Below are 26,527 nucleotides of genomic sequence, written 5' to 3'. Positions count from 1 at the left end.
TGGCATCAAAATTGAATCCAATAAACTATATACTAAAGTCAGAAAATATTATCATCAGAGTTTTAAAAAACATTTTCACTAAAAGTGGTTAGGATAAAAAAGTGTTTCTACTTACAGAGTTAAAATTGTCTTATCTGGAATATTCACCTGTGTGCAACATTTTGTATTTTGACAATCCCTTATTCAAACTGTGTGTTCAATGCTTTTTGAATGAATGAAAGAATGCAAGAAGTAAAGAATAAATGAGCTGGTACTTCCTTTACTAGGAAGGTAGTATGCACTTTAAGGTGAGTTTCTACTGATATCCTGAGGAGAAAAACTGTTCTTACATATCTTGTGTTTTGGATCATAAAAATTAAGTCAAATTCATCAAGCATTTGTTTTAAAGTTAGAGAATGGCTAAACCATAGATATTTAAATATCTATATATACAACCTCTTAATTGCAAAGAAAAACATTTTTACTAAAAAATTTTCAATTTCATGGAATTTATCCTCAAGTGTTTTTAAAAAATTACAATTATAATTATATAGATTTTTTTCACTTTCTGTTCCCCAATCTAATTCCTTTGGATTAAAAACAAACAACTCTATAGAATAAACATGTAAATCAATAAGCTCTGATTCCTACCTTTCTCTTACTCTTCACATAAAAATCAGTTGCTGTTCATCAATTCTCTTTACATAATACAGTTACCTTTGTTCCCATTATAAACACCCTGTCCGTTTTCATTTAAAGCCACTCATATGTTTTTATGGTACCAGTCTTCACACTGCTAGCAAAGTGTTAGGCCTATTATGTAGTCTGAACTATATCACTCTTCTGCACAATCTCTTACTCTCTATGAAATAAAATATTAATTTTCTACTCTGGTATTCAAGGTCTATTCCACATACTCTTTCTAATCTTATTTCATGGCACTCCCCATCATGGAGTTTACATTCTAATGCACCTATCCTATCTCTATTTCTCAAATTTTACCTTGTCATTTTCTACCTCCAAGCATTTATCCTGGTGACCCTTACTGTAGAACATTCTCTGCAATTATCTATATTTGTCACCAGAAAGGTCAAGTTTCAAATCTTGCCTTATACTATTATGAGCTATATAATGTTAGACAAGTTACTTAAGTCTCAGTTTGAATCTTTATCTGCAAAATAAAAATAATACTAGCATGTGTCATACAGTGTTGTTGTGAGAACAAATTAGATGACATTTGAAATGTCTCAAAAGCTTTAAAGTGCTTTATAATTGTGAGATGTTATGATGATTATAGCATTATAATTATTATTGTTGTTATTTTTTTACAAAATCTCAAGCCACACTTGAATAGTTCCATTCTTCTTCAAATTTTATGCCACTCTATTTATTCAACCTCTCTCATGTACTCATAGTATTATAATTATCTGTGTACATGTCTCATTCCCTTATAAATTACAGAACCTTTGAGAGTAGGGATACTTTAAAATTATTGCTGCTCCAATGTCATGAATTTAATAGATACTTTAATTTTCAATAAATTGAATTTGTTATATTCACCAAGAAAGATCTCTTATGAATTATTGTTAATGAATCCCTAAGTAAAGTAACAGAATGGTGAATGCTAATTTAGTGATATGACAGATATTAGGAAAGATTTAATTACCCAGTTGGCCTCAACAAGAAGTGCTATCCTACCATATTGAGTATAGTCAAGACGTATGTTGTAATATTTTCATGACCATGGTTTTGCATCATCTTTTTGTCAACTACCACTAGTGTTTCCACATTCAGTTCATTATTTTTGTGAGTTTTCAGGAGAGAACGCTTATTCCGCAATGGATACTTATATTCATCAGGTAAGATGAAAAGATCTTCTTTGGGAGGCTTTGGCATATCTGTAAAAGGAAACAGAGGTAATCAGTAAAAAGTAGAAATTCCCTCATTTCCAATGTTCTAACAGTAGCCATAGGTTTTTTAAGTTATTAATGCAAAATATTATATTTAGTTTATTATATAGTGATGCAAAACCTGAACAAAAACAAGACATTGTGATTGTTGACATACAAAGCACTTATCTCTGTTAACATTTTTCCTTAAGTGTTGCCCTTCAACAGTAAATTACTGAATTGGGACTATATATTATTCATTCTTAGTAGCTGAAGGTAAAAATCTCAAAAATTCTGATAAGCCTATGCATATATTGAAAAGGAGCCTTGTAAAGGAGGAGCTGCATATACAAATTATCATATTTTTATATTTTAATGGTAAATGTTGCAAAATAGCTTTTGTTCACAATTTACAACTTTCTCATGGTGGGATTCACTATTACACTAAACTAAGTATAGTGTGACAAAGGGTAACAGTTTTGAGCCCAGACTTTGAAGTCCAGATTCCACCTTGGTTACTTATTCTACATGGACTTGGATAAGTCACAGCTTCTCTGTACCTGAATTTCATCATCTGGAAAAGGATTAGAGTACAACTAGAAAAATTTGAGGGCCCCTTCCAGCTCTAAATTTATGATATTTTGAGCCCTTGAATATTTCTTTCTCTTTTTCAAGCAGATTATGTCTCCCAGAAGTAAGAATTTTATTAGCTTGTGTTAAAAAATTAAGAATAAGAACAAGAACAGAAAAAAACCCTCTATCCCAAACTGTATTGTGATGTGAAACCTCTGAAAATGCCCTCACTATTTAGAAGACAAAGACTACTTTGTCTGTCAAGTTAGAATAACTAGGTTGAGATTTTGTTTATGGTTTTTTGTTTGTTTGTGTTGTTTTGGGTATGTACAATTGTTAGGTAGAGATGTGGGAGGCAACATTCCTATCTAGCTCTAAATGATCTTGAGATCTAAAGAAGGTTGTGTGAAAATTATCTTTGAATAGGAAAATTTTTTTAAATGTGGTTAAATTGTTTTTTATACAATTTCAAATGTGGGATTGAGCAAATCCAATTGTTTAAGTGATAAATTATATGTCTGATCTTGAAAACTTGAGGAAACTATAATTGTAGAACCTTCAATAAGCAGTGATTTTTTTAAAGACATGCAATCACATCTAGCATTACACACACAATGACTACTCTACATTGAGCATTATCTTTAAACCATATTCACCTCTTTACTTAAATATCCTCAAACCTAATCAATATATATATATATATATATATATATATATATCTTCTAGTCATCTTTTAAAAGTCATAAATACCATTCTTAATGCCCCCAATACAGAATATCAGGATCTAATCAGAAAAATCTTAATTAGCCCATCATTACATAGTCCATGTAGCAAAATAGTGAGCTGAGTATGAAGGGCATTCCTGAATAGTATTTAGAGCCTTATTTATCCTGGTTATGAAAAGTGTTTATTTCACAGATAAAGATGGAATGTCAACTGACATCTATTTCAGAGAAAGAACATAAGTTCATGAATTGAGATATTTAAAAACAATGAATGTTTAAATTAATCATGACAGGTTTTTTTGGTAATATTTTCTCATATGATTAATCCCAATATCAAGACTGGTCTGGGGGACCATCAGCAAAAACAAACAAACAAACAAAAAACACAACTAAAAGAATAGTTCTGGGTGGGAAAACTAAAATTTTTGAAGGGTTAAAGTGATAAACTTGAATACAAGAGGGGGAAGATTCAACAGAATCTTTGAGGAACATACTCATCTCATAGAATTGTCAGACATCAGTAAGCATGTAATCATTTTCCTCCCCCACACCTTAAGGAAGCTACTTGAGCTGTATGTAGATAATAAAACAGGTTCTAACACTACTATTTTAAGGATATTAAGAGTCTGATTTACAGGCTGGTGTAGAGATGATTAAGTAAACAAAAAAGGATTCATTTAATTCAGAAATTAATCAAATAGCCAACTTATCTTGGAGCTATCCATGGTACTTTTTCCAGACTGACTTCTGTTCTGTTACTTGTTTCAACTCTAACTATATGACCTATCAATAAAAAGGTGACAATTTTAACTAGCTTCAACTCACGTGAGAAAGGGACTTGATCTGAAAAAAAAGAATTTTGAGGAGACTTTGAAGGGTTTTATAATTATGAATAATGTATGGAAATGAATATAGAGAAAATAAGTGAAGACTTGAGGAAAAGTTGGAGTAGAAGTATAAGAGGAAAGAAGATTAGAAGACTGCAACAGAAGCAGGAGAAGGTCTAAAGAAGGATGATGAAGTTTCTAAGAATAAGACAACTAAAGCAGAAGGACCTGATGAAAATAATAAATAATAGGTGAGTTGAAAGAAAGAAGGGCTTTAGAAAAAGGAGAATGGCTTGAAAAGGAAAAGAATGAATCAAAGAGAAAGAAGTTGGAAAGATAACAAAGGTATTTGGAAAACATAAGAAAGAAAATGCAAAGTTAAGGCAAGAGAATTAAGTTGGCTGTGTCTTGTCCAGGTACTAGTAATAAAAGCCCCAGAGTTGAGGACTCCCACAAAAATAAATCAAAAAAAGAAAATTTGTCATGATAGTAACATGAAAAGAAAGTATTCTGAATCTTACTTTCTTAAAGTATGGTGACTTCCAGAGCAGAGCTAAGATGGCAATGTGAAGCTTACATGTTCCTGGAGCTTTTCCCTACCAAAGATAAATGAAACCTCTAATTCTGACATTTAAGCTATAGATCCCACCAAGAAAAAGAAAAGATTTAAAGAAGTTTTCAAAGGTTGACATTGTGTAGGCTCTTCAGTGAAGGTCTTTGGGGGGGAAAGGGGAAATAATAGCAGGAGAGGGGGAACACTAGTTGGAGACTTTTAGCCACAGTGCAATCCAGGTCTAGAAGAGCAGAGGTCCTGCAAGCTAGCTGGCAAGGCATCATGGAGAATCCCAACCCCCAAACAAAGTCTGCACCCTGGGAACACTAGGGTAAATGATGGAAAAGGATCAGGAACAAACTACTGCTAAGTTGGAACTTGGACATAAAGGAGGAAACAAACCTGGGCTGGAATGAAAAGGCAATATCTTGGCCAGAGATAAGTCAGGGATCAGATTCCAGCCCCAACAAAAAAAAAACAGTTTGGATCTCTACTCCCTATACCCCAGGAGGAGAGCTAAAACAACAAAAATGAGCAAAAAATCTAAAAGAGCACTCACTATATAGACACTTTACAAGCAAAGGTGATAACAATGCCATGTCTGAAAAAGAAATCAATGAAAAAGAGTATATCTAATGATATAAATTGTGCCATGACTAATTATTATCTATGCTCAAATTACAAGTTGAACTCTTTCTAATGAAGGAAGATGATGTGGTTTGAGGGTCACTTCTGAAGTCTGCATTGCCAATGAAAATGAACTCTTCCTTGTAAGACACAGAAAGGCTTAAATATAAATATAAAGAAAAATAATTTAGGTAGAAGTAAATTGGAGAGTAGGAGAATATAACAGAGTAGAAATGATAAAAGGACCAATAAACTTTGGAAATAAGTAACAGATTTTATTTTTCCTGAAGAAGAAGGAGACAAATTTTTTTTGACAAAGAAATCAGTCCAATAAGTAGGAAAAGAGAAGTTGTCAAAAAGAATGTTATGTATACAAAGAGATTCTTAAACCAGCAAATATTTTTTTAAAAAAATACATGGCAAGATGGACATAAGAAAAATGGAGTACAGATAAAAAATAGATAGCATAAATTTCAGAATGATGTCAGGAGAATTAAAGTTCAAAAAATCTAAGGTAGATAAGTAAAGCTAAAGACAACACAAATATTAAACTTTATTGGGAAAAGAAAGACATGAAATCAGAGATAGGACCACTACTCAGGGTCGACTGAATGAAGATAAAGGATGAAGGACAGAAAGTATAGTTCTTAAATTCTTTTTTTTGTTTGTATTCTCTCTACAAAGATGAATAAACATTGGGTTTGAAAGGAAAGAAAAGAGTTGAAGAAGTTATTATAAGTGAAGCTAAATAATAAAGTAAGATGAGAACAAGGACCTGCCCTTGATGAATTCAAGTCACCAGTCTCTGATGAACTATATCTGAAGGTAAGAAAAAGAATCAATAAATGTAATTATCAGCTTAGCATCAATGATAGTTGAAAGATCATGGGAAACAGAAATGATGCATCAGAAGGACAAAAGCTGTCCAATTTTCAAAAGTAAGAAGAGAATGAAATTCAAACCAAAGCATACAAGCTTGAATTTGAAAAATTAAGTACAGAATATGTTATTAAAAGAATAGTTAGTGAAATCTTATAAAGAAGCATTTATCATGACAAACCATCAACTGCCCATTAAAAACTGTAGGACTAACTAATTTCATTTTTTTGACATAGTTACTAGCCTTGGAGACAAGATGATATGGTGGATAAAGAGCTGCATCAGAACGAAGAAGAACATAGTTTCAAGTGCTACCTCTGACACATATTTTCTGTGTGACCTGAACTAGTCACTTAATCTCTCATTGTTTTGGATAATTCTCTGAAGTGCAGGTGCCAATCTGCATTAGTAGAGAGTTGACTCATCTGAGAATTCACTATATCAATGAAATTACAAGACAGTTGTATATTCCTAGTTCTGGTGAATGATACAAATATAGTTAGATAATAGTATAATAGTATAAATTCTTTCCTGCAATTCTTTTGGAAAAGAGAGATGTGGTCTAAACAAAAATATATTTATATGGGTTCATCCTAGTTGAATATAGGTCACAGAGGGAAAATAGTCATCAATGGCTTAAAGTCATCTTGGAAGGAAATCTCCAACTCAGTAATCAAGCCCAATATTGATAAGCATTCTTATCACTGACTCACCTAAAAGCATAACTGGCATATTACTCAAATTTGCAGGTAACAAAGCTTTTCAGAATATCTAGCATCATGCTCTCATTGTGGTAAATCTTTTAAGAACAAAATTGTTTTCAGAAAAACAACTTCACAGTTAAGGATGAAAGAGAAATAATTATTCAGTAGTTCATTTGAAAATAAAAATACCTGCATGACTTACTTACTAGTAACCTCAAAGTGAGCTAAGAGTATATGGCAGTCAACTTCATGAATTTTAGTGAAAACTTTAAAGCAAAGTATCAGTGACTAGGAAACTGATAGTCTGATATAGATGAAAATAAAACAAAATGGATATGTTTGTATAACTATGTATCATATTTTTTATTTTACTCTATTTTCAGATGCTGATACCTATAATTAATAATTTAATAAGAAACAAATTAGTTAGTGTTAATAATTATTTCAAATAGAAGTTTAAATGTTCTTTTTATTCATAATACATTATTTATATAACTATTATATTTTATGATTACAATGAAATATCTACTCCTTTCTTTATAGATTCACACACAAAGAAATATTATATTAAGAAAAAGATATTTTTGTAGTTCTGTCACAAAGACAATGTGCTGCTGAGACAAATTCTTTGAAATAGAGGGCTAAGAGAGAGAGAAAATAGAATTTTAAAAAAACTATAAGCTAGACATAAAACTATAAACCTTGCAGATCTAAGATGCAAATGCCTCTAAACCTCTAAAATACAAAATAGATAGTTAAACCCAAAAGGAAAATTTTGAAGTCTTATTGACTGCTCTCTTCAATCAATTTACACTCTACTTGATCAATCCAAGCTAGAGAAGAGATGAATCTAGAAAGGGATTTTGTATTTAATGAATTATTATTATGGTGGTCATTTCTATGAATTCGTGAATCTAAAGGATACTGTTGAAAGAGTTTTTCCCTAACCCAAACTAAGACATACTTGTATTAATCTATATAAATATCAACATTTCAGGATAATATTCCAAATATGGATTAGGGATAAGAAAAAAGGCTAGTTCTCTGATGCCACAGGAGCAGGAAACTTCCTGTTGAGGAAACTCTATGTAATAATGGAAGTCTACAGGTTCTTAAGCATTTAATTCCTCATCATACTCACTTTCCATAATTTACTCCTCTATTCCACCTCCATCACACAAAGATACACATTTGTTCTTGCAATCATTCACAGTATACCAATTCTATATTCAAGAATACTGAAATCTCTCAGCAAAACTTGGAAAGATTTACATAAAGTGATACTAAGTGAACAGAACCAGGAGAACATTGTATGTATTAACAGGAACATTGTGTGATGATTAGCTATAATAGACTTAGCTCTTCTCAGCAATACAGTGATCAAAGACAATTCTGAAAGACTTAAGTTGTAAAATGCCATCCACATCCAGAGAAAGAACCATGGAGTCTGAATGCAGATCAAAGCATATTGTTTTCACCTTTTTAAATTTGTTTTTTGATTGTTTCCTTTTTCATGTTTTTTTTTACTGTTCTGATTCTTTCATAGTATGACTAATATGGAAATATATATATACATGATTATAACATATATCAGATTACTTGCTATCTTTAGGAGGGTGGAGGGAAGAATGGGGGAGAAAATTTTATAAAAATGAATTTTGAAAATTATTTTATATATATAATAATTGGAAAAATAAATATAACTTTTAAAAAGAATTTGAAGGGGCAACTAGGTGGTGTAGTAGATAGAGCACTAGCCCTGGAGTCAAGAGTACCTGAGTTCAAATCTGATCTCAGACACTTAATAATTGCCTAGTTGTGTGACATTGGGCAAGTCACTTAACCCCATTGCCTTAAATTTAAAAAAAAGAATTAAAAAAATAATTTGAATTCTCCTTAAAAGACCATAATCTTTTGACTTTTGACCTCTCCCTCACCCTTCAATTATAAAACCCCATAATATCCCTTATACTATGGGGTCTCTTTTAAAATAATAAAATAAAACCAAAAATTGCCCTTACATACATTTCTTGCGCCTTCCACAGAAATGCTGTTTTTGTGGGTGCTTGAAGTTAAATCCATGGTGAAGATGTTGGTTCTCTTGATATAATCTGTTGTGATTTTCTAGCTCTCTTTTTCTCTCAATCATCATGATTTCATTGTCACTGTGAGGTTGGGCTCCAATGGATCTTTTGTAAAGTACATGGGAGTGATGTCCATTAGGTGCCGAATAGTTCAGTTTAAGGGCTAGGTGCAGAGGAAGTGGTTTCAAGAAGTAATCTGCTTCCTGGGTTCTTATCAGACCTGACTGAAGAAAGGAAAAAAGCATAATCAATAATTATACTATATTTGGAGATCAACATTGGAGAAATGCTCATCACCAGAAAGTTGGTTGACATAGGATGATTTTTCTCCCTTATATTCCTATAGAAATATGTATGCATAGATTACAGATATACACATATGCATAAACAGGCAGAGCAACAGGTTGATCATTTTAAATTCATAGAGACTGCCATAGGCACAAAGAGATCTTAATTTGTGTATTTAAGAAAGGAGTACCCCTATTACCAATAACACCTATTCTTTTAGTTTTGGAAAGTCAATACTGGGGAAATGAACTATTCTCCAGATTGAATACTCATTTTCAATCTTTCATATAATTTCTTTTTTCCCCCTGGGAACCAATCAATACTTGAGAGAGTTCAAGAAACAGAAATAGAGACTCTTAGTAAAAGTAGGAAGCCTACCCTGATTATCACAGAAACGAAAGCTCTAGCAGCTAAGCGCTTTTATTTTTTAGGTTTTTGCAAGGACAATGGGGTTAAGTGGCTTTCCCAAGGCCACACAGCTAGGTAATTATTAAGTGTCTGAGATCGGATTTGAACCTAGGTACTCCTGACTCCAGGGCCGGTGCTTTATCCACTGCACCATCTAGCCACCCCCTGCAGTTAAGCTTTTGTATGCAAAGTCACACCATTTTGTGAACTGGAATAAGAACCTAGCATTCTAACTTCCTGGATAGATTTATTTCCATTACATCATGCTGCTCTATAATGCCCAGAGTAGACAAGGTACCTAGATGGATTTTCAAAAGTTACCAAACACTGCTATAATATTCCAGAAGGGAGTATATGCTAGCTTTCCATTACTTGGGATCCCAAGTTTCTCTATAAAGAGCTCAAGTATAACTATAAAATTGTATAGAGGATTCAGGGGTAGCTTTGGAATATAATTCCATTTAATATACTACAGCCCATAACTAAACATTTCTCTCAACTCTTTTCTCCTTTCCAATTCTCTTTATCCTCAGTATTACCATCAGTAATAACATGGTCTTTAATTCAAAAGGGAAATATTGGGTTTGGAAATTATAAGACCTAGGTTTGAATATTGCTGGCTAAATCACTTAATCCCCCAGTCTCTGTTAATAAGCACAGTATAGCATAGTGAATAAACATAGTAAACTTCTTAAGCTTATAATAATAATTATAATATATACAAATAGATGATATCTTATGATTAATATTTTATTATTATTTTGTGTCATTATTTTATACTACACAATTTAAAAAACTGTTATCAGAGTCAGGAAATCCTAGATCCAATCCTGTCTTGGGCACATATTGGCTGTGTGACCCCCTGTTTATCGCTTAACCTTTCAGGGCACCATCGTTAAATGATTAGTAAATGCCATATGATTAAATTTAACATCTCAGTTATCCTTTTTTTCTGCTAAAGCTCTCCACATTTTCTTTCTCCTAAATTAAGACTCCTGACACCTGGTTTTCTAGTCCAGGTACTGGCATCATCTTTGGTCTCACTTTGCCAAACTGTAAAAAGAGAGCTCTGACTTTTGATAATCTCTGAAGTGCCTTCTCTAATATTCTTGACCTTCCAAATTCACTGAAGTCTAGTTTCCAGTAGCCATAGTTAAAGCAAGTATAGAGTTAAGTTATGCTCTTATCTGCTTTGCATAATGTTGGGGGAAGTGATCATGGAGAGGCATTTTTCATCTTCTGGGAAGGTGTCAGACTAAAACTTAGGAGAAAGCATAAAGGGAAAATGAAGATTCTCATCCCCATCTTTAAAGGATTTAGCTGTAGGATAGAAAGGGGCCAAATGCTAATTCCTCATTAAATTATAAGCATCACTGGTCAGCAGCTCTGGGGTTCAGTGGTCAGGAGCACCTCCTGGAGAGGTGATTAAAGACCATCATTTTTATATCTAAATGTGAAATAAGTTTTTGGGTCAAGAAGGAAGTAACCTCTCCATAGTATATTAGCTCTTCTTGACTGACTTTGGAAATGTTTGTCATATTTTTAGTCCCCAAGTATGTTATAGGTTAGACAGGCACATGAAAATAAGTCAAATGACATCATTCTACCAGGAGAAAGAAATCTGTCAAATCACTGTGTTTAAAACTAAGTATGAAACTGTATGAAGTCAAGCAGGAGTCATTTTCTTTCTTTTTTCTTTTTTTTAGGTTTTTGCAAGACAATGGGGTTAATTGGCTTGCCCAAGGCCACACAGCTAAGTAGTTATTAAATGTATGATGTTGGATTTGAACTCAGGTCCTCTGACTCCAGGGCCAGTGCTCTATCCACTGCACCACCTAGCTGCCGCTAGGAGTCATTTTCAATGGGAAAACTTGGTTGTCTTCTTATAATTCAAAAATAACCTGAAATTATAAGTAAAAACTTTTAGATGATTATTTAGATAACATTTCTTGTATTTTGCAACTTCAGAAAATAATTTTCCACATAATGGTTTTTTTAGAGGAATGAAGTTTGTTCTTTAAAATTTTTTTAAGTTTTAAAAAATTATTTTTTTCTATTGTTAACAATTTATTTTCTCTCCCTCTTCCTCCTCCATTTGAAATAGAAAAGAAAAATAAAATCCATGTAAAAAATATGCAGTTATGCAAAACAAATTTCTTCACTAACCTTGTCCATGTCTCATTCTGCACCACAAAACTATCAGCCCTTTTTCAGGAAGTGTCAAAAATTCATTTTATTTTTAGTCAATTACTTTGTTCATTGGCATTTGTTAAACATTTACTATTTTCTGGGCACTGTGAAGAGTACTGGTGGTACAAAGAAAGGCAGCAAACAAAGGAGCAAGGTAATCCTTACCATAATTAATTACTAATATAACATGCAAATAATTATGTAAAAACAATATCTGTCTGTTTGTCTGTCTGTCTGTCTGTCTGTCTGTCCATCTAATAAACTGTGGGTAGTCTCAGAGGGAATGAATTAGTATTAAGGAAAAATTACTGGCCAGTGAAACAGCCAAGGAAAATGTTCAGGATAGGGTATCCTATGAGAAGCAAAGAGAAAGACCAATGTCAATGGATCTCAGAGTACATGCAGGGGAGTAATGTATAAGAAGACTGGAAAGAAACAAAGTGGGGAGATTATTAAGGGGTTTTAAAGCTATACAGAAGATTTTACATTTATCCTAGATGCAATGGGGAGTCACTGAAATTTATTGAATGGAGGTATATAATATGATCAGACCTCTGATTTAGGAAGATGAATATGAAAATTGAATGAAGGAAGAATGGAGTGGTGAGAGATATGGAATAAGAAGACCAATCACCAGTTATTGCAATAGTTCAGAAAAGAGGATATGAGGATCTACATTAGGGCAGTTGCAGTGTCAGAGAAAAGAAAGGTGTACACAATGAGTGGTATCATGGGGGGTAGAAATGATAGGATTTAGGAACTGCTCAGATATAGGAAGGGAGGGAGAGAATGGACATCACCTAGGTTTCTAAATTAAGTAACTGGGAAGATGGTGACTTAAAAGGAATTTAAGAAGAATGGATGGCTTTGACTTACTACTAGAGTGCTATAGTAGCAACTCTAAGCTATTAATGCAACTTACTAGCCATAAATAACTAAGATTATCTAAGTAGTACTTACTTACTAGGTAGAGTAAATTATTATAGTTGCTGTTACAAAACAAGCACTAACAACCAGAATAAAAAGTACAACCTAGCGGTAAGATTCTTTGAACTTATGTAGACTGATTGTTGAACATATAATCCATCAATGGTCCCATACTCAAAGTCTTTGTATCTTGGTAGGACTTGCCAAAGTTTGTTCTTCCTAATTTGTGGTATTAGAAGAGAATTTTAGTTGAGGAAATAAGTTCTTCATGTGACAAAACCTAAGAATTTATGTTCATCCTTTAGTGAACTATCTACCATACCACATTTCTCCCCCAAATCAATTTTTGTACTTTTTATATATTCTAATATAGAGGGAAAATGGAAGTTAAGGTGTATAAAATTTAATTATGCCAAATAGTATGCAGACTGTGTACTTTTATCAAATAGATAGTGCCTCTGCTTTCTATGATCACTTTTCACTATGAGTAGTGGTTTTATGTTTCTCATATGCTACTTTATGTGATATACAGTGGTTTAGACAGAGAGTGATTCTGTGTCCAAGCTTTGTTACAATTATTTGGGATTCAAAGTCTTTATGTGTTTTTGAATGTGTGGCTTTCTGATGTTTAGGGTTCCTGGGAGCCTGTCTTAAAAACAAGTTGAGCAATTCTATGGTTGGTATCTAGATTTTATTATTAATGAGATGAGGGCATATCATTTTATTTTCATTCTAGTTTGTTCTGAAATATAATCTTTTGTATGTGATGATAGCAGACATGTTTCATCAGAAATATAAAAATAAAGAGGCATCGATTAAGAGTTTGTTCCTTTGTTTTGGTGTCATAAATTTCACTCTGACTTAATGGGATAATGAAAAATATTGAAATATTTATTTATTTTTGAATAATTAATTCAGAAAAAGAATGAGCTTGATGTTCCATTTAATGTTTACCTTCTTCTCCAAATTTCTTTTTCTGGTCTTTGTTACAACAAAGAAAAAAAAAACATTTCCACATAAGGAACTGAAACCCAGTCTATTCAACTGTAACTTGATGTGAATTCTATTGGAAACTAACAATAACACATAAGGGCAAGCTCATTTTAGAACATGGCCAAGGTCTGGAGGATCTGATCTTACAAAAACATTCTTCCAGTTCTTTTATCTTTTTCTTTGAAGGGCAAAATCATTTTGATATAAGGTCTAGTTCTCAAGGTCCTTCAATATGTTAAAATCTGAACCAATGAGGTAACCTTGAGATAGGAAAAATAGTAAGTTGAATATAAATGCCACAAATACTTTCCGGTCTTGGAATATCAACACAGGGGGAAAAAATCTTTTTACATTTAAAGAGGGGATGTTCACTGGAAAAATATTAAGAACAATGAAATAAATGAGCCATTCCAAAAGTTATTAACAATTTATTGATGTCAATATTAATACAGATGCTATTTGGTAGATAGAGTGAATTTCCACAATAGGAAATCTCTACCAAGAAATAGTTAGAAGCTTTGGATATTTGTATATTTTATCTTTGTGCTTTAAAAATACGTTCTATTTAGAGAGAACCTAGGTGGGTAGGTTTCAGAGTAGATAAACTGTTTAGCTAAGAGTTATGAATATTGAGTTCAAATTCAGGCTCAGACAGTTCTTAGCTCTGTGAACCTGAGCATTTCACTTAATCTCTGGTTGCTTCAATTTACTCAACTGTCAAGTGTGGACAGCACATGTTTAGCACAGCTCCTGGGGTCTAGTTTATGCTTAACAATTAAAGTTTTTTTTAACTGTTTCCTTCCTTTAAAGAATGATTCAAAGGGCAGGTAGGTGGTACAGTAGATAAGAGCACATGTCCTGGGATCAGGAGTACCTAAGTTCAAATTCAGCCTCAGATATGTTAAATAAGTATCTACTTGTGTGACCTTGGGCAAGTCACTTAGCCCCATTGCCTTGCAAAAACAACCAAAAAAAGGGAATGATTCAGATGCTCATAAAATCATGATTATAAACCATAGAAATTGAAAATAATGAGCTCAGGTGTAATTACTCCCTGAGAATATTGGGGACTTTTTCAATGGTGTATCATACTTGTTCAGGAGATTGGGGTTCGCATTAGTGTACTTGCTGTTTTTTTTGTAAGATCACATCTTTCAGACTGTTTGTTAAACTGAATTGAATGAGAAGATACAGTTTATTCTTTAGGGTCAATTGTCTTCATTTCCCCAAATAATTGTTATATTTTTTCTCCTCCCTTTTGTGTGTTTTATCAAAATTTTTTCTATATTTGAGTTTATATCCTTCCCCACTTTACTATCCAGTGAGCCATCCCTTACATAAAACATTTTTAAACAATTGAAAATATGAAAAAAAAGACAAAAATAAATGATTAATTAAAAATAGGCATCACATCAACAGAGTCTGAAAGTATAGGCAGTATTCAAAGCCCATGGTGTCACATGTCTATTAGAGAAGGGAAGGAGGTACATTTTCTCTGCTACTCTAAGAACACTTCTTAGTTATTAAAAATTATACAGAATTCAGGATTTTAAAGTTTCTTTTCATTGCACTATGGTAAATATTAAGCATATTCTTTCCTTGGTACTGATTAATTTACTTTGCATGTTTATGTAAATGTTTATGTTTCTCTACATTCTTCACTTTTTACAATGTAGTAGTGATATTGCCTTTCAGTCATGCATTAGTATGATCATGATGAACAATTACTTCATTTCCATTTCTTCTCTGCTACAAAATATCTTCCTATAAATATTTTTGTTTATATGAACCTTTCTGTTTTTGTCCTCTTTGAGTCACACATCTAGCAGGCAATGACTGCTTGGTACAAATTCCATCATTTTTTAAAAAAAAATTAAATACGGGACAGCTAGGTGGCACAGTGGATAGAACACCAGCCATGGAGTCAAGAGTACCTGAGTTCAAATGTGACCTCAGACACTTAATAATTACCTAGCTGTGTGGCCTTGGGCAAGCCTCTTAACTCCATTGTCTAGCAAAAAAGAAACTAAAAAAATTTAAACATAATTTTCTTCCCTATCCTTCCATTGAAAGTCAGAATAACTTTAGTTTTCAAAATTATTTTAATTTTTAAAAAATTTTCAGTTCCTAACTCTTTTTCTCCTTCTTTGCCCCATCTTATCCATTAAGAAGACAAGATCTCTCTCTGTCTCTCTGTCTGTCGCTCTCTCTCTCTCTCTCTATATATATATATATATATAGAGAGAGAGAGAGAGCAACAGATATATATATATATATATATATGTATTGTATATTGTATATATATATATATACCAAGCAATATAGCAATTATATACATGAAGTCATACAAAATGTATCTTGTATTCCAGACAAAATAAAGGAAAACATAAGCTTCAATCTGCACTCAGTGTTCTTCAGTTTTCTATATAAAGATGAATAACCCTGTATACTAAGAGTCCTTTAGAGTTGTTAATAATGTTAACCATTGTATTGATCTGACTGCTAAGTCTTTTATAATTGATTTTGATTATAACAATATTGCCCAGAGTCATACAGCTAATTCTACTGTTTTTGTTCTTTGCTTTAGTATATATAAGTCTTCCCACAATTTTCTGAAATCATTCTCTTCATTATTTCTTACAGATTAATAATATTCCATCACAATCATAAACCATAACTTATTGAGGTCTTTCCCAATTGATGAACATTTCAGTTTTCAATTCTTTGTCACCACAAAATGAGTTGCTCCAAATATTTTCGTATGTTTGAATTCTTCTCCTTTTTCATAATCTCTTTGGGGTATCAACTTAGCAGGAATATTTCTAGATCAAAAAATATGCATAGTTTTATACCCCTTTGGTTATAGTTTTAAACTGCTACCCAAAATGGCTATAGTATTTCACAGTTTCACCATCATTGCATTAATGTACCTATTTTCCCCATGTCTTTCCTAGCATTTGTCATTTTTTGTTTTTTGTCATCTTATTTAAATTAATGGTTGCGAGATGGTATCTTGGGCATGAAGTCAGGAAGACTCATTTTCATGAGTTCAAATCTGACTTCAGAAACTTACTGTGTGACTCTGATTAAGTCATTTAACCTTATTTACCTCAGTTTACTCATCTGTAAAATGAATTAAGAAGGAAATGGAAAATCATTACAGTATCTTTGCCAAGAAACTTCCAAATAGGGTCACAAAGATTCAGACACACCTGAAAGAAATGATTGAAGAACAACTCAGGTGGTACCTCAGAACTGTCCTAATGTGCATTTCTCTATTATTGATTTAGAGCATTTTTCATTTGACTATTGATAATTTTAATTTCTTCTGAAAAATTACCTGTTCATATCCTTTAACCAATTATCAAATGAGAAATGGATTTTTATTTTTATAAATGTGAAGCATTTATCTTTATATTTGAGAAATGACAAGTTTATCAGTGAAACTTACTATATTATTTCTCCCCTACTCCCCTGATTTCCATATGATTTTGATTGTATTGGTTTTGTTTGTGCAAACTCTTCAATTTCATGTAACCAAGATTATCCATTTTACCTCCCGAGGTCATCTCTATTGCTTGTTCAAACATGAACTCTTACCCTATTCATGGAATTGACAGGTAATCACCTCACCTCCCATTGTCCCATAATTTGATTAGGAAATTACCTTTGATGTTTATATTAAGCATCTATTTTTAACTTAAATTGCCATATTGTATGAGATGTTCTGTGTCTAGTTTCTGCCAAAACTCTGTTATTGTGAGATTTTGTCTCATTGACAGAGATTTTTGGATTTATCAAAAATTATGTTACTGTGTTCATTTGCTTCTGTATATTGGTTATACAATATATTCAATTGATTGTTCCTTATTCTGTACCAAATTATTTTGATGATGTCATTTTGTAATATAGTTTGAGATCTGGCACTTCCTTTCATTTTCTTAAATTTATTCCTTTATGAAAATTTTGTTCCTCAAGGTGAATTTTTTCCTAGTACTATCAAGGAATTTTTTTTGTTAATTTGATTGGTATGACACTGAATTAGAAAATTAGTTTAAGTTGTATTATCATTTATGTTATATTTCCTCTGCCTACCTTATGATAGCTCTGTCTTTATTTGCATATTGTTTTTTGTAATTGTGAATATATGGTATGTGTATCTTTTCAGGCTGACTCCCAAGCATTTTATATTATCTATAGTTGTTTTTTTTAATGGAATCTCTTTCTCCTCCTGCTGGTTTTGATGAAAATATGTAGAAATGTTGATGATTGGAAGGGGTTTATTTTTATAAATTTCAATTTTGTTAATATTTTCTGGAATCGTGTTCTGACCAATTCTCTCCCTTTACCATTCCCTTGGAGGTGCTACTGCAGTTATTGCCACTGCATTCAAGGCCTACTACTGTATTACTCTCATCATGCAGCACATCTGGCCATTTCCCACCCCAAAAACTGAATACCTATTTTCTGTCTTTCTAAGCTGCCAAGAACTAGAGAAATCACTCAGTGTGACTTTTTTTATTGGTTATCTTACTCACAATATGTTTTGATGCGTTTTTTAAAAGTTTTTAGAGGGGTGTGATAGGAGAGCATAGCAAAAAAGTCTCTCTGTTATGTTGGCTCCTCCACCTTCAAAGGCTGTTCTAGACTATTTTTAGAAAGCTTTTTACTTATTATACAAGTGCTAAGAAGTATTCTGTAGTTGTACGGATAGTTAATGTATGTATAATTTATGTATATATAATTCACCAAATTCTAAGTAATTCCAACCATGATACTGGCAAAATTCATGCCCTTTGAATTCTCCCAAACACAATTCTATGTGTAGGAAGAATATTTCTGTTATTATCCCAAAGAAAGTACCAATAACTATAGTTTCAAATGATCCTGTTCTATAATATAACATAGCATAGCAGATTGTGTTTGGGTACTGATCAATAGTCACATTCCAGTTGCTGCTCTTTAAGCTGTTTAAAATGCTGAGCACTTAAAAGTTTTGAAAATACTTCTAGCCAAATATGGTCCCCCTAGTTTTAGTATCAAGAATGATGTAGGAAACAATGGGATATAAGTAACTTTCTCTCTTATCCGTTTCCCCAGAGTTAACTGGGGAAAATAAAATGCATCTGTATTATGTCCAGAGAATAATGGGTGGGTTTGGTAATTAAAAATTGAGAGAGGAGAGGTTATTTTTAAGATTTAGGAGAGAGAGAGAGAGAGAGAGAGAGAGAGAGAGAGAGAGAGAGAGAGAGAGAGAGAGAGAGAGAAACAGAGATGGAGAAATAGAGAGAAAGCTTGATAGAGATAGAGACAGAGACAGAGACAGACACACACACACACACACACACACACACACACACACACACAAACACACACACAGTGAGAGGCTTTAAAGTTTTAATTTCCCTCATTTGGTACTGTAGAGATAGATTCACCCCAGCCTGGTCTCATCTGAGAAAGTGATAGCCTGGAGGGCTGTGCTATTGCGGAACTAAAGGAATGGCAGAGGAGACAAGAGAAAAAGATGCAAAACAATCTATCATTTCCTCTTTCATACAGAGAATAGCCACAGAGGAGTGAATTTCCAAAACTGAACCTGGGATATGAAGTCTCTGTCAGAGATATCTCCATGATCAGGATCCTAAATTACTTTGCATATTCACATATTATATTCTGGACTAATCATTATTCTAGGGTTTTTTTGTATTATTCTTTGTAATATAATTTTCCTTTGTATCATTTTGATCTCATACATAAAATTAAGGAATTGGATGCTTTCATCATTCTTAGACAAAAGATGAAAAAATTTTAATAAGATTTGAAGTGATATAAATCTCTTAGAATGTACCTGGGTCCTTTTAGTAATAGAAATTCTGTGACACTAATGCTACAATGTTACAGAAATCCAGAGAAATGTGATTCAGCTGGTTTTCTTTCTACATGTATTGCCTACAGTGAAACAATGTCATAGCAGTAACATACTGTAAGTAAATTGGACCCAGAATATTTACTAGGGAACAAAAAAAGAGATGATTAAAGGTAGGGGGGGAAAACCCAACATAATAATATAGTTCATTAGCATAGTACTTTAAAAATATTTTTACATGAAACCTCATTTTAACCTCATAACAACACCTATCAATTAGGAAAATTAGGCATTATCCACATTTTTAAAGATGAGGAAACCAAGGTTCATGGGCAGTCCATGAATATTGCCCAGTACTTTGTAGCAATAAGTGACAAAGCTAAGCCTTGAACCCATATATTCTGATTTCAACTGTATCATTTTCCTTCAGTTTTATTCAAGAAATGAGTTTACAGTTAGGGAGTTCTCAGTCAATTCTTTAGAAGGATCAGAAGATTGTTTCTTCTAAAAACCCATGACAATTTCTGTGCCCCCTTTCCGTTTATATGGTTATAACAAATATGTTTGCTTTGACAGTTAACATCTGGATCTCATGAGGTTGGCTGATTCAGTTACAGTGCAATAACCACCAGACTAAAACAAATGTGGTTTGGGTGAATTATAACAAGACTTACTCTGTCTTATATGCCATTAGTCGAAGGAAGCAGGTTTGTTCAACTTGGTTTGTATGGTGCCTAGCAGAGACATGCTCATGTTGGCATTATCTTGATACAGATAAAATCATCTGAATTGAGAGAGGAGAGGAATAACTATAAGAGAGTAATAATGAACTTCTAAGATTCTCATATTACCACTGGGACTAACTTATTGGAAAGTGGAAATGGGATAAGAAAGAGTTAAACAATAAGTTCCTGCATGAGTTGGATCAGTAACCAAAAGATCAAAGTTCAGATAGGGATGAGGAGAGACAAGGGTGAAGGGAGCCAATCTTTGTAACTAGAAAATCAGAGTTCACAGCAGAGTGAGGCAAAAGTGAAGCTGCCTGAAACAGGAGCAGCAACAGATTGTCAGTAACTGAGGCGAAGTTTGAAAAAGCTGGTGGAAAAGAACCAGGGTCATATTATTTGCTAGGAAAAATATCACTTGAACAAAAACATGGGGAATGTGGTTTTAGGCTGGACCAATTCATTCAGTCCAGAATTCTACTTCTGACGATAGAACTAAGATAAAGTTTGTAGGAGAGCATGGATATTGTCTCCCTTACACATAATAGATGATTTTCAAAGATCATTGATTGATTTTGATGTTAAAAGGTTAAAGATATACCACAACTATCCATATCCTCCTCTAAAACTCCATTGTAGATCTAATATCATATGTTTGGTCTGTCTACCATTTTAGGATAATGAAGTCCATATGTTTGTGATCCAATGTGTAAAGTGGTCTTGTGCCACTCTAGTTTTAAATAATGCTTTCTAACATGGCAAAATTTGAGGGGAAAGACTCTTTTCATTCTATGCTCATGTTATTGTTATATATCCTTTGATGTCATTCAGTTTTTTTTAGTCTGCCCAGTATTTTGTTTTTGTCTATAGTAATATTCAAAGTCACATCAAGTTGGTCTCAACACTAGTGGATTAATTAGTTTTTTTTTTGCCCTATATCCAACTGAATAAAATGTTGAATAATCTGTAGAAGATTGCGAAACTAGGGAATAAATTTATGACCAAGCAAGTATTATACACATTATAAACTGCAAAATGACTGATTTTGACTATATTAAATTAAAAAGGGTTTACACTAATAAAATCAATGCTGCCAAAATTAGAAGGAAAGCAGAAAGCTGGGAAACAGTCTTCACAACTAAGAGTATTGATAAGGTTTTATTTCTAAAATATATAGAGAATTGTATCAAATTTATAAGATCCCAAATCATTCCTAGGTTGATAAATGAATAGACAGTTTTTAAATGAAGAAATTAAAGCTATATGTGTGTGTGTGTGTATACATATGAAAATACCCCAAATCATTAGTGATTAGAGAAATACAAATTAAAACAATAATGAGGTATCATCTCACACCTATTAGATTAGCACCCATTAGATTTCTCTTAATCCTAATTCCTCATGCCAAACATTACTAATTTATAAACATGTTTAACAAAATATATATGTAAAATGCTAACCCTTCTGTTCCCTGCTGAGGGGAGGGGGTGTGGGAAGGGAGGGTGGACGGAAATTTTGTTACTTAGAAATATGCATGGGCATATGAATGAAAATAAATAAAAAATTTAAAAAAGAAGATTGGGAAACTGCAATTGTATCCCTAGATAAGAAGCAAATACAAAAAAGCATAGTTGAATTGCAGTAGAGGCTGCTGCTTCATTTTTTGTACTTCATATTTAATTCATAATATCATTTATATGTCATAACCATAAATTAGATTATACTTCACAGGAACATTATGCCTAATCTCATTTTTTTCTTTGTCAATCAGCAAGAATTTATTAAGTGTTTTTATATATGTCAGATGTTATACTAGGTGTTGTCCATATAGACATTAAAAAGTTCAAAAGTTCCTATTCTGAAGGAATGCATTCAATTGGGGTAGATATCATGTATATATAATAATTTATAAAATTAATACAGAGCAAATTTTGGAGAGGTGCCAGTCAAGCTTTATATTTCCTATTATTTAATATACTTCATATCACATGGGCTTAATAAATATTTCTTGAAATTGATAGTCAAATTATCAGGAAATAGGTAACAGTATGGATGCAGTTGAATCTGGAATCAGAGTAGTTGGATTCACATTCTATCTTTGAATCAAACTCCCTGTATGAACTTGGGAAAGTCACTTGGGCTTGTTTCTTCACTTGCAAAATAAAATTAGTTGGCCTGAAAAGCCCCTGCCAGTTCCAAGTCTATGATACTATTACTGTCATTAGAATGTTTCTATTAAGAGTGTTATGAATTTGGAAGGAGAAATCATTTCTGCTTAAGTTCATCAAGGAAGATTTCATTTTATAGGTACGATATGAGCTAAACCTTGAGGGTTGAACAGAATTTTTATGAGTATAGATATGGGAAGAGATTAGCTCAATGTAAAGGAAAATAAATCAGAAATAATTAGCAGTAGATAATGAGACAAGTTCAGTAAATACAAAAACTTAGTCTAGCAAGATGCACTTTAGATGAATGGGAGAGAGAGAGAAGGTCAAAAAAAAGGAAGCTTGGGGCAGATAAATATTTTAAGTTCTTCAAGTTGCCAAGTGAGGTAGTTGTACACAGTTCAGTAGCCAATGAAGATATATCAACTGGTATTGAATTAAGAAGTAGTGAGTTAAAAGCATTACCTTAGGAAATAAAATATCTAGTGCTAGAATACATTCCCAAACATCAAGTGATTGTTGGAGGACAATCTGAATCAAGAAAGGACCATTACAAGTTTATAGAGCTTACACTAGAATGATGACATTAGAGAAGTAAAGAAAGCAATGATTTCTCATTCAGTGACCACTCTAATACACCAAGTTTAAGGGACTAGGAGAATAGCAGAAATAAGGACACTAGGAAGAGGTTCAAGTTCTTGTTTTTGAGAGGGTTCTGGAGAAGGAATCAGAGAAAAGATGATGGGAAAGAGAGATATAATAAATTTGAGTTTAGAAACCTTGAATTAGATGTACCAATAATACATCCACATGGAAGTATTTATAAAAATATTTAGAAAAGTGGGTCATGCTACAAACTAGAGGTGAGAGGCATAATCAGACTAGTAGGTTTTAATATTTCCTAAAATTTCTATAAAATTCTATCAGATGTTGCCTTTGTCTTCACATCATATCTCACTATGAATTATAGATTTACCTGTCAGTATGTTGTATTCCCAATTAGAATATAAATGTTTAAAAGGCAGTGATTGTTTTCTTTCTGTCCCCAGGGATGAAGACCATGCAGTGATATTCAGTTATTCAATGCTAAAATATATTTATGACCTCATTCATGTGAATATTCACTCTAATGATTGCATTTAAAATCCATCTATTTCTGATGATCGTATGAGACCCTAATCCATAGAGGAAGAACGTAATAAAAACTCATTCAATAGTTTTCTCCATAAATTTGCCAAAGGGCATCCACTTAACCTCATGGTGACTTTCCTTGTTTTCACATCTTGACATTTAGACAATATCAACTCCTAGACCAACCAGTTGTTTTTCTCTTTTTACTGAATAATCATTTCATTTACTTTTTTTAGATCATATATTTCTTTAATGAAATACTCTCTTCATTTCTTCTTAGTAGTCTTCTATTCATTTTACATTGTAGGCTCATCCCATCTATCATTGTAGACCTATCAGATCATTTCTGTCATACATAACAGAGACAAAATGTAGATTTGTTTACTTGAATTGTTCAGAGGGAGTCATAATGGCAATAGGAAAATGTAAACTTGAATACAAATTTAAGGAAATTATTTAGTAATAAATTAATCAAAAATTTACAAGGTAGTCTAAAACAAAATTTGTAAAGATCACTTCATTATAGGCTAGGAAGAGAGAAATGCAGATTATAAGTACATAACTATTTCAGAAGTCAAAAGCCATAGGTTTGTCTACAATTTTAGGAATAAGGGAATTCATGTGAATGACAGGAGGTGGATACTTTGAAATCTTCAGGGGTTGGTTGGTTGATTAATTAATTGGTGCCTTCTTCTGGTTTTTAACTCTAATAGATAGGAGAAGCTCCTGAATTTGCAAGAATAAAGAGAGGCATGATTTATATTCTAAGACAAGATGAGACCATATCTGTTATAGAATATCAGCAAAGTTAAAACCATTTTGAGGAATAACCTTTTTCTCAGACCTTTTAGGAATGAACTTGAAAATGCACTTAAATAATTTAAGAAAAAGTTAATGAGAGATCCTCAATCTTGAGACATTGCTGTTTAAGACAACCTTATTTATGAGATGATAGGACTAGAACAATTGAAATTGTTAGACAAAGGTCATTTATAAATGCAAATATTTCATATTTATCTTATAAAATTCAAAGATTTTTATATGAATTTCTCATTGATACTAAAAAATGCCAGACCAACAAGAAAGTTGTCTGATTAGAAGACCATGACATCAAGTACATTAAATTGATTATGGTGAAGGGAATATTGTGTAAAGATACCTTTCTTATTGCCTTTTCCAGAATCTTTTTAATCCAGTGCCTCACTACTATAGGAAACAGAATTTCTGGTGTTGGTCTGGATATAGTGGGAGACTTTGACCCTCTGCATGTAGGTCCTTCTTATCATGGCATCAAAGAATTACAATATGCCAGGCACAGCATCAGTATGGCATTTTTATGGAAACAAACTTAGACAATATGCTAAAGCTAATCACTCAATGCTCTAATCATCAGTACTGTATTTTTTATGGTTATCAACTTTTGACAGTAAAGCTAAATATTTCTTGATTCTAGTATATGTATGAGTAAAGTGATTAGCAGAACCACATTACAAAGGCACAGAAAATAACTATGAGAAATAACTAATAGCTAAAGCAAGGGAAAATTCAGCATTGCGTAAGAAAAAGAATCCTAAGAATTAGTTAGCATTGTCCAAACATTTTGAAATGTTATGGAAGCTCTTTGTTCTTTGAGGTTTTCATGTAAAATCCAAAGAATCTCTTGATGAGGATATTATAGAAAAAAATTCCTACCTGGAATGGGCTAGATTACCTGCCTTCTGAGATTCCTACCAGCTCTAAGATTTTATGTCCTTGTTTTTTCTCCTTGTTTAGCACAGTCATTCTCCTTCAATTAGGCAGACATCTTTTTTTCTCTTTATTTCCTTTGTTTGATCTCTTTTCTCTTGACCATAGAACTAAGATAAATTTGAGTAGAACTCAGTGATTTTATTAAGTCTAATAACAAGATCATTAGTTGGCATTTTCATTAGTACTCTGCTGCTCTATCCTCTCAGGTTTTTCCCACATAGGCTTCTTTAAAAAAAACAACACCTTATGTTATTTAGAGATATTTATTATGCATTTAATTTAAACATTCCTTTTTTTTAAAAACTGAGTTACGAATTCTTTCCCTTCTTCCCTCCTATACCCTCTCTCAACTATTGAGAAGAAAAGCAAAATTCATGCAGAACATATCCTTTGTTAACCATATCACACAAAAAAGTGAGAAAACTAAATCAGTTTGCACTCAGAATTCCTCAGTTGTCTCTTTGGAGATAGAAATTCATAATTTCATTATGAATCCTTTGTACTTTTTTAATTGCTCAGAGTTTCTAAGTCTTTCACAGCTAGCTGGATAAAGAACAAGCCTGGAGTCAGGAGGACATGAGTTCAAAACTGACTTCAGATACTGGATGCCTTCTAGCAGTGTGACCATGGGCAAGAAACTTAACCCTGATTGCCTCACATCCAGGGCTATCTCCAATTGTTCTGATCCATGTCTGACCACTGGACTCAGATGACTCTGGAGGAGAAAGTGAGGCTGGTGACTTAGCACAGCACCCCCTCATTCAAAGTCAATTCAATTTCTTGGCATGGCATCACTTCCCTGATGTGGTCTTCTTCGAGAATGAAGGATAAACATCATCACCATCATTGTGTCCAATGATCACATTCTGCTCATTTCACTTTTTATCAGGTCCTGTTTTTCTAAAACCACTAACCCTTCTCATTTCTTTTTAGCTAAATTCTACTTCATTACAATCATTTGATAGATACTTGTTCAGCTATATCTCGACTGATAAACACCCTCCCATTAAATTTCCATATTTTGTCACCACAAAAAGAATTGTGTTAAATATTTTTTGTATTGGTCCTTTTTTTCCTTTTCCTTTGATCTCTGAGGTATAGACTTAGTAGTGGTATTTCTGGGTCAAAGGATGTGCACCATTTAATACCATTTTGGGCATAGTTCCAAATTGTCTTCCAGAATGGTTCTAGCAGTTCACAACTCCACCATCTTTTATTAATGTACCTATTTTCCTTCTTTCC

At 32.7% G+C, this 26,527-nt stretch overlaps 1 protein-coding gene across 1 annotated transcript in view; it reads right to left on the bottom strand.

The window, feature by feature from the left end:
• Positions 1-26,527, bottom strand: part of ADAMTS16 (ADAM metallopeptidase with thrombospondin type 1 motif 16) — a 245,374-nt gene that overhangs the window by 153,771 nt on the left and 65,076 nt on the right. The window contains exons 4-5 of the mRNA XM_074208590.1: positions 8,782-9,064; positions 1,678-1,877 (exon numbers count right to left, since the gene is read on the bottom strand). Coding sequence (XP_074064691.1) covers positions 1,678-1,877; positions 8,782-9,064 — 483 coding nt within the window. The remainder of the gene's footprint in view (positions 1-1,677; positions 1,878-8,781; positions 9,065-26,527) is intronic.

This window comes from Macrotis lagotis, chromosome X (assembly GCF_037893015.1).
Source record: "Macrotis lagotis isolate mMagLag1 chromosome X, bilby.v1.9.chrom.fasta, whole genome shotgun sequence".
Taxonomy (NCBI): Eukaryota; Metazoa; Chordata; class Mammalia; order Peramelemorphia; family Peramelidae; genus Macrotis; species Macrotis lagotis.
The sequence above is the reverse complement of the archived record's forward strand: the minus strand, read 5'-3'. Positions and strand labels throughout refer to the sequence as shown.